This window comes from Seriola aureovittata, chromosome 6, assembly GCF_021018895.1.
Source record: "Seriola aureovittata isolate HTS-2021-v1 ecotype China chromosome 6, ASM2101889v1, whole genome shotgun sequence".
Lineage (NCBI taxonomy): Eukaryota > Metazoa > Chordata > Actinopteri > Carangiformes > Carangidae > Seriola > Seriola aureovittata.
In genome coordinates this window covers 13,024,070-13,036,443 of record NC_079369.1, presented here as the reverse complement: position 1 = coordinate 13,036,443, position 12,374 = coordinate 13,024,070, and the positions used below count along the sequence as shown (strand labels likewise).

General features: G+C 41.2%; 1 protein-coding gene across 3 annotated transcripts in view; it reads right to left on the bottom strand.

Annotated features, from left to right (window-relative positions):
• Positions 1–1,076: 1,076 nt before the first annotated feature.
• Positions 1,077–12,374, bottom strand: part of rnf220b (ring finger protein 220b) — a 29,382-nt gene continuing 18,084 nt past the window's right edge. The window contains exons 3-16 of one of the 3 annotated variants that reach the window (XM_056378949.1): positions 10,217–10,343; positions 9,180–9,222; positions 8,967–9,059; positions 8,411–8,453; positions 7,980–8,069; positions 6,006–6,049; positions 5,569–5,656; positions 5,035–5,131; positions 4,659–4,718; positions 4,470–4,552; positions 4,231–4,315; positions 3,012–3,120; positions 1,852–1,926; positions 1,077–1,751 (exon numbers count right to left, since the gene is read on the bottom strand). In XM_056378949.1, the coding sequence (XP_056234924.1) occupies positions 1,680–1,751; positions 1,852–1,926; positions 3,012–3,120; positions 4,231–4,315; positions 4,470–4,552; positions 4,659–4,718; positions 5,035–5,131; positions 5,569–5,656; positions 6,006–6,049; positions 7,980–8,069; positions 8,411–8,453; positions 8,967–9,059; positions 9,180–9,222; positions 10,217–10,343 (1,109 nt within the window). In that variant the 3' untranslated portion in view covers positions 1,077–1,679. The remainder of the gene's footprint in view (positions 1,752–1,851; positions 1,927–3,011; positions 3,121–4,230; positions 4,316–4,469; positions 4,553–4,658; positions 4,719–5,034; positions 5,132–5,568; positions 5,657–6,005; positions 6,050–7,979; positions 8,070–8,410; positions 8,454–8,966; positions 9,060–9,179; positions 9,223–10,216; positions 10,344–12,374) is intronic. The other 2 variants (XM_056378950.1, XM_056378951.1) reach the window with 2 other exon arrangements.

Here is a 12,374-nt window from a genome sequence, read left to right as displayed (position 1 = left end):
AATTCCACCTTACCTTGTCTCTGTCTGTATCGTCTGTGTCGCAGAGGCAGATGATTCTTCAGCAAGGCTTCTTAATGGACTGTATACAATGTGTGTGTATGTGTGTGTGTGTCACACTGATTCACTGAAGCAGCTCACTGTCAGTCTGAATTACCACCACCTCCCTTCAGCTCAGCGACCAATCACATGTGTGCATGTTGGCTTGTTTTTATCCACACCGTCCATGCAGGGCACACTTCGTGCAGACCACAAGACAAGAGGGTTTTCATGAACAAATGATAGTGACACTGTTTAAATCCACTACGATGTACTGCAGCTGAAGATTTGTACAAACTCACTTGGTGAAGTTGTTTCCACTGAGACTCCAGAGACTTGTTGCTGAAGCACCAGATTTTGAATTTTGGCTTTTGGCTTTGAAAGAAAAAGCCAGGTCAACGTTAAGGAGGTAAATGACCTGTAATTGAAAAAAATCAATCATCACAAAGTAGGTGTTGAAGCCTTTTATTTATTATTTATTTACTATTTTTTAAATCTATCTTTATTCATCCAGGATTTCAGGTTCGTTCACAGGAAGGTTCATAGTTGGAAGCTGCCTTGTAGTTTGAGGTTAAAAGCTTTGCTCAAGGGCAAATACGTGGGAAATGAGGGAAGCATCTGCTCTGCGCTTTCACTTGTCACACTAATGGAGTTATGTTTTGATAACTTAAAGAAAAATAAATAAATCATGCAGTTGAAAACTGCTTTTAACTGACTGCTGATCGACCCTAAATTATATCATTATGGTACGGACATTAAAAATTTCCCCCTTGTGCATTTGGTGGTGTTTTCCATCTGTGTGTGGTGTGATTGACCCCTGGTTGTCTCAGTGCTCGAGTGGTCGAATAAAAGCTCAGAATAGCAGGGTTTAGTGTTCCCTCCACTCCGGATGAGCTGCGATGGGCTCTGCCTGGCTAATCCTACACCGACCCACTTCTTAAAGGGCGAATACACCACATACAGTCATCATAACCAACACAAGATGCTTTTGCTTTCTCTTTTCAAAGATTTTGTGAAACAACAATGTTTTAAGACGCACATTTTATTGTAGTAACATTGATAAAATTAGATTTAATGATCCTGTACAAAGAAACACGTCAGTGACAGAGACAAAATGAGCCTGGATGTTATGATATTACTGTTAGTGAACCTGCAGGAGCTAAACAAATAATAGATGATCTAATCAAAGACTCTGTACAGTAAATAGTCATGTTGTTCTGCTAGTCAACATCATATACACACACCAATCCAAACATACACAAAAGTATGTACATGTGCTTTGAATGTGATTCAACTTTTTTTTTTTCATAAAACAGACAAAAGGATTATAAAATCGATAAATATTGTCCCAAAGCATTTTCCTCTATGTGTCTTTTCAGTGCCTGAGCTCTCAGTCGGTTTTAAATGTTTCTTCAGATCTGGTTGATGTTGCAGCAGGAACATGGATATTGTACAGGGCTGTAAAAGGAAGGTCAAAGGTCACGTTTGCTGTTGTTCAACTTAGAACTTAGGAGTACACTGACGTAAAGAAATGACCAGGAAGGTAGGAGGAGGAGGAGAAGAAGGAGGGTGGGAGTCTATGACAGGCCAGCTGCCCACAAGTCCACCCCTGATTGGCTAAAAGAGAAGAAGCCCCTCCCCTCTCACAGGTAAACCCGCCTCAGGTCTCCAGGTGAAGTGATGGTGTTGCACTGAGGACACAACTTCTTTGCTCCCTGAAAAAAAATTTTAAAAAATCACTTGCATCAAACATGCATCTGGGCATTTTGCTTCATTTTCATGTTTATAGCAATCAAGATGAATCTCATGTTTTACCAGCGTCCGAAGCCAACACTCCTCGCAGTGAACATGCCAGCACTGGATGGAAGTGAGCGGGGTTGTGTATGTGTCCTGTAGAGAGAGAGAGAGAGAGAGAGAGAGAGAGAGAGAGAGAGAGAGAGAGAGAGAGAGAGAGAGAGAGAGAGAGAGAGAGAGAGAGAGAGGATACAGGTGAAGATCTCTTTCCTGTAGTACAAAAAGCTGCCCCTAGATGTCCATGTGAAACTACAGTAAGAGCATTACAGGAGGAGACACTCCTTTTACATCAACTTTTACTGAAGCTCCTTTAATGATCGGAAAGATCCAGCTGGGGTGTTTACTGCTTTATTACGCTGTTTCCCTTTTAACAGATGATAAAATACACATTGCTTTGGCATTTCTCCACATCATTTCATATCAAAATAAGCAAGGTGAGCCCATCACTTAAAAAGCTTTTTGACTTGCCTCCTTCAAAATAAAATTATGGATCATTAGTGTATTCAGATGTACAGACTCTGATCAAAGGTCCACCTGGACACAGGGCTTCACAAAAATATGAAACAGCAATTTAAATGTTTGGAGTTTTTTTTTTGCAGTTACAGAGCTATTTACATTTTTGGCTAATACCAGAGATAAGATGGTGTAAATATACTAATTCATTATAGAAAAAAACAGCTAATTCTCACATTTGAGAATATGGAACAAGCACATTTGTGGCATTTTTGATCAATATATTACTTAGATGATAAAGTGATGATGTACATTCATTTTCTGTATAGAAACTATTTTATTAATTGACTAATCTACGGCGTTGGACTAAAACGGTCTTGAAAAGAAATCTAATCAGTATATTTACACTAAGTGTCAGAGCCAGGTTTCAAGATCCAGATTTGTTTTATATTTATGAATCAATTTATATTAACATAATACAGATTTGACACATCGCATTCATGTCAACTTATCATACTGAGAGTCTGCACCGTAATTGAAGTGTGATGTCAGACAAATGTTCCTATGATTTTAAATATTATTTCAATATTACCATGACCAACAATATTGATATATTGCCCAGCTCAAAACACAGGTCCCTATAGGAATATCATCCGTTTCTGCACTACTGCGCTGTTATCTCCATTTTGTGTGTCCGCTCTGTCGCTTTAATTTGCCTTCATACTCACCATGCAGATGAGGCATTTAAATCTGTCTCCTTTAGACAACTGTTTTTCCAAATCCCGTATCCGAGCTTTAAGTGCATCCAGAGTTGTCAGTGTGGAGTCCTCTGAGAGCCTGTGCACACAAATACACACACACGCAAGCATACATACATAGACACATACACACACACACACACGGATGGATGGACGGTAACAGGAGGGGAGAGGGGAGGGTGCGTGAGTTAGGCAGACACTGGAGAGTCATTTATAAATCGAAGACAGATTAAATTATTCGCTGGCCAACATGGACACTGAGCATGAAATTTAGCAGCAATCACATTGCCTGCATTCGCTGTCTCATTTATCATAAGTGTGGGCAGGGGGTGGTGAGGTGAGGCAGGGCGGGGGGGGGGGGGGGGGGGGGGGGGGGTCTATCTCCTCACAGAGATAGACACACACACACAAACACGCTCACAATTACCGGATAGACTTTATGTGCAAACATACTGTACATGGAGGCAGACAGGCTACAGTGCATTAAGTGTGATGAAATGTGTGTACATGTGTGCGTTGCCTGCTATGACCTTGATTGATGATATCATCACATTGATATAGTATTGTGTATCATGCTGGTGGGAGCAGGGGCAGGTAGTCTGACCGTATATGACACAGAGAGAGAGAGAGCCGGGCCGCCAAAATACACTCTACAGAGAGGGATGGTTACACTTCCTCAGATGTGATTCATGCGTGTCCCAGCACACGCAATTCGCTAAACCAAACACACCCAACTCACCCCTGTGACCCAAACCACGTCAGCTTACAAGTAACAACAATAAAAACTCCTTTTGTAAAGTTTCATCACCATCATCATCTCAAACTGTATGTGCAGACAGATGTAGTGAAGTCCAACTGACTAACAAAGAGAACTATTTATTCAAACAAAGGAAGTTATTCAGTTCAGGACCAGCGATACTGAGCTCAAGAAATGTTTTGTGTTGTTCTAATACAACCAATTAAAAACAAAAACACTTACTGAATGTTTTAGCTGTTTCTTTCAATGATAAAAACAATAAATCCCTTCATTCTTTTAGCTGTTGTAACTTTAAATAAAACTGTCAATCACAACTGGAAGTATGTTGTATCACTTACACTGACAACTTTTGAAATGATGAGCAGTAAGGGTGTTTCTGGCAGTGAGACGTGTGACACAGACATGTGAGTGAAACTAATCAGACAAACTTACATCTCTATCTCAGTGTTTTTGCAGGTTTTGGGCAGAGCAGCTAAACTGCCGTCCACTTTATCTCCACTGCTGGTAGACGGACTCCCTGAGTGAATGAACAAACAACATTAAGGGAATAAATTGTGACCAAACTCAGTAACATCTACTTGCAAAACCTGTTCTTATGAATTCTCAATAGTCAATCCTTCTTTTTTTCCCTTATTTAATCACTTCATTCCTTCAGAGTTCGCTTAACTCACCATCAGTTAACCATTTGGAAAAGTCTAGGTTTAATCTGGAATCAGGCAATGTACTGCTGCCGCCGCTGCTGCTGCTGCTGCTGCTGAAAAAGAAAAGAAAACTAAAATTTAAAAGCCAGAAAACTGAGATAAATTGAAGGAAGATCTATAAAGAATATAGCATATAATTATTTCAGGAAGGAAACATACTTCACTGTCGTCTCCTTGCAGCTTTCTCCTGAGCAGGGGATCACATCTGTGTCCGTGTATCTGACAATAAAACTCAGGAAAAACAACATGTTGGGAGCTAACAACAAGTAAGACCTATACAATTAAATCTGACCTATAAAATGCTGAGATATATTATTTACCTAAAACTAAAGGAGTTTAAAAAAAGAAAATTGTTAGTCAAACTTTCTCCAAGTGTCTTCTTTTTTGAATCATCCTTCATCAACTTTTTAAAGTCAACATTTCAAGACAATATTGCTCTCAACATGATCGATTAGAAAAATAGAGTTTAATCACTTTGTAGCTTGATTTTTCTCTCTTCATTATAAAACTGCACTGCGTTCACTGTAAAGGATACTGTGCTCTGCCGTACTCAAGAGTGTCGTCTCCGTCCACGTCCAGGTCTGCGTCGCTGTCTCGACAATCCTTAGAAGTTGTGCTCACCAGCATTGCACCTGATAAGACAATTTTAGATGGAAACACTTCTTTTTTTTTTTTTTTTTTAAACAGCTACCTGACTATATGAAGACGCTTGTTAAAGGACAAATCAGAGAAGGGATTTGTTCTTATTTCTAAGTTCACAATAAGGATGAATTTTGGAATCGCATAGTGTTCTGTTGCCCAACTCTCTACCCCTCCGCTTGTTTCTGTCAGTCGGAGTGTAACAAGTTTGCAGGTCAGAGCTTTCTTCTTCCCGGGTACAGGAAACTGTTACTTTTAAGCTAACCTTCCAGGCATCCCGCTCCGCTGTAATCTGGACTGAAAAGTTCAGTGGTTTTTCAACTGCCACTCAGTCACATTATCCACGCTCCACTGAACAAGATCACACACATGGGTACCTCGATGGCACACGCACACACACCCGCACACACACACTAAGATTTATTCTTACCTTTAAGCCCTCCGACTATAGACGTCATCTGTATCCTTCTCCTCTCATTCCACTCGTCCTCCAATGGCACCAAGTCCGCTGAACCCTCCTAAAACACACACACACACACACAAACATATAAAGAACACAAGTTCACTGTCTGGATGAATATGTCCGTATGCCTCCTATAGCCTCGAGCTGCATATCTGCCTCTGTGTTTTCATAGCTGTGAACCAACGCCTGCAGTGTTTTCACATGGATACACACACCGAGCTGACAGTGATCCTGATGCTACGTGAACAAAGGCAGTCAACGGTGTCAGAGGGTTCAGACCGCTGCCGTTCTCTCAACCTGCCCTCCACATTTTACGTATTAATCTCTGGTTCCAAAAGAAATGTCAAGGAAACAAATATTTCCATCTGTCTGTCTGCTCAAAGAAAAAAAAAAAAACCACACACCTGTCCCTCCTCTGGTTTCCTCCTCTTCAGCTTTCCAATCCTGACTGGGAACAAACAGAGGAAGAGACAGTGATACAGTTACTTAAAGGCCACAGTGACTTCATTTTTTTTTTTTTAAATCAGCTTGTGAACTTTTGTTTTTTATTTTATTTTTATTTTGTTAATTCATGTTTAAATTAAGGTAAACTACTAAACAAGCTGCAGCAATTTACTGCAACACTGTTATATTCATTAGGATGGTTCAAAGAAAACATGAATACATTAAAGAAACATTAATAATCCTGTGGTTTCTGCTTCTGTTTTAAAAAGTGAAACATAAGGTTCACTCCCGTAATTTGTGTACAGTTGCTAAGTCTGCACAGGGGAAGCCTTAAATTTTGAAAATACATATTTCTTAATTTTCAACATTTTTATACCAACATTTTTTCCACTTTCTAAAAATTCATTTTCTATTTAGTGAATATGAAAATCTTGTTGTACATTTCATTAACCCTAACCAGGGGTATTGTGGTTTTAACAAGAGCCAAACACAGACACGGCCAGGACCATGATATCCTGCAGGAAAATAAAAGTTGTAACCAGTCTGACTGTCATTTTAAAATCATTTTCAAAGAACACATTTGGAACAGGGCAGGCGTTGATGAAGCTTGAGGTCATGTGACAACCACTGATGTACAACATTGTCTGAACTCTTTTCAGCTTATGTGTAGACTAACCTGTAACACAATCACAGTAACACACAGAACCTGAAATACACTTACACTGAAGAGCAAGGAGACACAAATGAGGGCTCCATTTACACAACAGCTGCAGGTTTTTTCAACACTGGAGGCAAAACCTTCCTCCCATCCCGGTCCTGTCATCCCACCCTGCCCCTCCCCCCATTTTCCTCTCTGATATAAAAGTTAACATGGCAGAACACCAACTGCACCTCTTCTCTCACTCTGACCTGACTGACTGCAGATTGCATAAGGGGACATTAAGTTTTAGGGCCCTCTAATTCCTGCTGGATGACAGTGGCCCCCGAGGGGGGGACACCCAGAGAGCTGGTGGCCGTGACCCGAGTGCTGCCATCCCAGCGAACATAATGAGGGTTAAAGAGACGGTCATAGATGAGGAAGACCTCATCAAACAGAGAGAGGAGAGAGAGAGAGGTTGATTAATCAACAGAGGAGCAACCCCCCCTTCCCCTCCTCCTCCTCTTCCCCTCTTCTTCTTTTTCTTTCCTGACGTGTATTTAGAAGCTCATTATGCTGTCCTGTTATAAGGCCCAATAAAGGCTAACAGACCTCGACAGCACTGGCAGTTTCAAGACTCAGCTAAGAGCCAGAGAATCTGTGCAGCAATAATCGCAGTAGTAAGATGTGTGTAGTGTCAGCTGCAGCTTTTAAGGTTGCTCTGTCGATCTATATGTCTATATCAGCGCAGAGACACTGTCAGATTACTTTTAAAACTGTTAGATGAGCAAGTCTAACCGGCTGTAATGGGAGAGATTAAAAATATATGTTCTTTTAAAATTTATGGGGCTCAGTTGGAAAATTGAAAGTATCAAATCCAAATGTTATTAATGGTTTATAACTGCTCGATGATGTGGACCACACTTACATTACTGTAAAGATGAGAGATGAATTCAATTTTAATATATAATGATATGTGACCCCATATAAAAATCACACACTGAATAATCAAACTCATGTCTTTCATAGTAACATAAAAAAAAAAAAAAATGCTCATAAGGTGGAAGAGTGACGCTAGAGAACAAATCATTACTATTTATCAACTTTCACTTTTGAAACTAGTACATCGTCACTTTGCAGTTTTGCTTAATAAGCTTAGACAAGACAATAGTGTTGCCTAGTGTGTGTATTTTCGGGAAAGTAAAAGTATTCAAACTTGCATCAGTTTAAATCCAGCACTTCACTGCTCGAAAAAATGAGTGTTGGGATGAAAAACGTGCTTCTTGGTGTGTCTTACCAGCTTGTGTGCAGTCTAGGTGGGCTCCTGCGCTGTGGGGGCGTAATGGGGCAGATTTGACGTAGCACCTGCACCAGCAGAGGTCATCGACTGTTAACATATCAAGAGGTCAAAGTTGAAAGGTTAATAGCTCCTCTGCTCGTGTGGGCGCTAGGCCAGTGGAGATGGTGTGGGAAAAAGGGTGATATCTGAACGACTGGTGAGGGAGGAGGGTGGGGGAACGAAACACACAACTGGGCGCATCAGTGTGAACAAAGGAAACTAGAATTTTCTTTCTTTTTTTTTTTCTTTTTCTTTTTAAACTTTGCCTCCTTACTTGTATAAATTTAAAGTCATTTAAAACTGCAGACCTGTACTGAACTCTCTCTTAAGGACAAACTGAGTCAGCAGCAATGAGACACAACAAGTTCACTCTGCATGCATTAACGTACCATTTAGTCTTGTGTGTCTGTTGGCCCGCACTCGGAGAAACGTCTGCAACAAACAGAAGAGCAACATCACAATGTGTCTTTTTTTTTTTTTTTTTGTCACGTTGCTTTGTTAAATTAACAACAGTTCGGTAGAAGTTAAGAGAATTTCAAAATGCGTCACTACATGTGTTCATTCTTTGTGATTTATAGGTTTAACACCATAGTAACCTTCACCATAGACCATAGAAGAAGACTTTAAAAAGGAAGTGATGGCTATTCTGACACCAAACATGTCTTTGTATGCTTTTCTTCTTTTCACACATTTTCTGTTTGTACTTTATTTACTCAATATTGTCACTCCCTCTCTTCTCTTATTTCTGCTCATCTGAATTGAGGGTGTCAAGAAATAAGAGTGTAGTATGTTGTACAGACTGTAAAGTGTTTTCATTTTTCATTTATTATATCCAAGTCTAAACTCCAGTGGAAATACATGCACGTTCATGACCATGTGCACTCCTTTGAAACCTGGACACTCATGTGAAAATCTCCTCCTGATAAATCTGACACTGATTTTCACCTGGTATCGGTCAGAGTGGGCGTCCTCAGCTGGTCGAGGGGGTGAGGTGGGAGAACCTCCTTCACGCTTTATATGCAGAGAGAGAGAGAGAGACTGGACAGAAAAAACAAGAAAGAAGAGAGAGGGTAAGAGTCAAAGGCAAGATGATGGTGGATGTTTTTTTTGTTTGTTTTTTTTTACTGAAATTCATGAGGATGTCACAGTTGTGTTTACCTTTGGGGTCCTTAAGAGGTGTTCGTGCTGAACCGAAGTGGCACTGTAGAGAAAAGAGGCAGATAATACAGAAGCATGTATGTTAAACAAGATTGGAAATAGACAGACACGCAACACATACACACATAAATCAACTACACTATCTTGTTATACAACATACAAACATAATATTATCTTTTAAATGTCATCTTGTAAATAACCTCTGCTTTTATCTTGTCTGAATTTGTATCTGAGACTGTGTATAACCTCATTTCACCCTTTCTCACTTTATGTTACTGTAACAGTTACACACACTCTCTTTCACACACACACACACACATACACACACACACACACACACACAGACACAAACACACACACACACACACACAGTGTCCCCGTGGGCCAAGTTCAATTTGAAACCATTACTGTCCACGGAGCGGTCGTTAAGCAGATTTGGAGTGTAATGTCTTTATTGGAGGAATCATTCTTCTGGTCTAAGCAGCAGGTAATGTGTGTGAGTGTGTGTGTGTGTGAGTTTGTGTGTGTGTGTGTGTGTGTGTGTGTGTGTGTGTGTGTGTGTGTGTGCACCTCTGGTCTTTCTGTGTATGTTTCAGACTGTGCGTGTGTGTGTGTGTGTGTGTGTGTGTGTGTGTGTGTGTGTTGTGTGTGTGTGTGTGTGTGTGTGTGTGTGTGTGTGTGTGTAGGCCTCAAAGCAGCCATTAGTGGGACATTATCCCCCGCTGAATGAGATGTTGCCTTGAGGCCGGAGGCTGTAATATGAAATATGTAGGGAACAATGAGGCAGCTTGTAAACACTGCACACAGGTGACAGAGAAGACTGTCAACATTAATTATCCTCTGAAAGCTGAAGAGAACAGAAAGTCTGGGATGCAAAACCAGAGGAAAATGACAGAGGGATAAATGGGAGAAGTGAAAAGTTGGAGGAAAAAAGACATTTGTGTATAAAAACCTTAATAAAGTAAAGGAAAATAAAGTGAACGGACTGAAAATAAGATTTTAGAGTGATCGTAGTGAAATCTGAGTGAGTGTGATACCTGATTTGCAGCTGGGCGAGTTTGGTTAACTCCTGCTCCATGTGTTCTTGCAGCTCTCCCGGTCGCAGAATGGCCTGGCAGACTGGACACATCGGCGCCTGAGTGTCGTAGAGACACTTCACTTTAACTGGATAGAGGAGGAATGAGAAGGTTAAAGGAAGTGTCAGAGGACCTGTGTCATGATTTTCATACCGTCTTGGTCTGTCAGGCTATGGGAGCGTCTTTGTAGTAAAGGCAGGCTATGTAGTAAAGAAAGCTGTGCCACAGAAAACACGATGAGAGATAGTGCTCAATGTGGGAATGGACAAAAACTTGCAGGTGTAGTTTTTCCCTTTTTTTTAACTTTCTTTTTGTATATTGCCTTCATTTTGGGTCATTTCTGAAGTATTTTTTACTGATGCATTGATGTGTAAGCTGCATTTCACTGTGGTTGAATGGAGCTGTTTTGAACAACGTCATATACATTATCTTACTGCTGGGTGGGTTAATATTTAACAATCCAGCACATGCTAATATCCCACTCAACATTTTGCATGTGGAATATTAATCAATAAAGTAACAAGTAAGAACAGTACAGCTGTCAGATGTATTATATTTGCCTCTGAAGTGTATTGGAAGTTTAAACTAGCATTAAATGGAAATACTCAAGTAAAGTAGAAACACCTGTGAAGACTTGAGTGAAATTACTTTCCACCACTGCAATTTGTTAACATACTGTAGATGCCCTGCAGTTGTGTACAGGTGTGTGTGTGTGTGTGTGTGTGTGTGTGTGTGTGTGTTCAGTAGACCTATCTGTACTATTGACAGACAGTGGGAGTGAGAGTAAAATAAGGTTACACACACACAAACACACAGACACACTGCTATGGCCCCCTGCTGTCAGTGTGTTGACATCATAGGCTGTCAATAGGAACATTACCCAGGAGGGCCACTCGGCCCATTGGGCCCCACTGATGGATTACTGCCATAAGCAGCCAGCTGGGAGCCTGAGGAGCTCTACTATATCAAGATTTTACCTAGTAGATGAGGTGATTTACTCCTGAAAGCCATCAATCACATGGAGAGAGCTAGTGGGCAAGATGCACCTAATTTCCCATCACCACACAGTCAAGGAAAAACAGATGACAGGGCTGGCAATCACAATTTAACACTTTTTAATATAGAGCATTACAAACAGGTTAGTATTTTTGACAGTTTCTGACGGCTCACTGTGGAGCATAGCGGACTGAACTTCCTTGAGCACCCTATTATCCAAACACTGGACTAACACTTTGCCCAGCTCCACTCCAAATGACCAGCGACATGACAAGCTTGTCTGTAGGTAAGTGCCGTCCCCTGACATCAGTTGAGCTATGAGCCCCATAATGAGAAACCAAATATGACAAAATGGCCTCTAAATAAAACATGGGGTGGAAAATAGAAAGCGGAGTCAGGTGTCCTTGGGAGAGTGACAGCTCTACTGGTTTCACCCCCCCACCCCCACCACCCTCCTGTCTCTCGCCTTTTTTGCATCCCCTCGCGGAAGCCTAAATGACTTTTCTCGACACGCATCGAGCGTTCCTGAGCTTTCTGCGCTCTGCCACCCGGAACATGCAGGCATCAGTAAACAATGAAATCTCTGGGCTGAAATTGAATTTATAACTACATTACCTGCACAGATAGCGTCTCTGAATGGCGCCGCGATAAGAGCGATGGGATTTGATTTTCAGGTGTTTTATTGGTCCACTTTTTGGATAAGCCCCCCTTGCTCTACAGCCTCATCCCCACCATTCACCTCTGCTCCACACAAACATCAGATTTAATGGATGTGGTTGCGTGCATGTTTGGATGTATGGATGAGTGTGTTGTGTTAGGTGTGTGTGAGTGTATGTGTGTGTTATGTGTGTGTTATGTGTGTGTGAGTGTGTGTGTGTGTGTGTGTGAATGTGAGTGTTTGTGTGTGTGTGTGTGTGTGTGTGTGTGTGTGTGTGTGTGTGTGTGTGTGTGTTAGTGTGAGTGTGAGTGTGAGTGTGTGTGTGTGTGAGTGTGTGTGTGTGTGTGTGTGTGGGTACATGCTTTTGCCGCGGCATGTCTCAGAGCTAGTGCTGCGATCTCGTAAGTGACAGTTGTTGGTTCATGACCACCTTTTTACACGTCTCCATCCCCCTGCTGCCCTCCG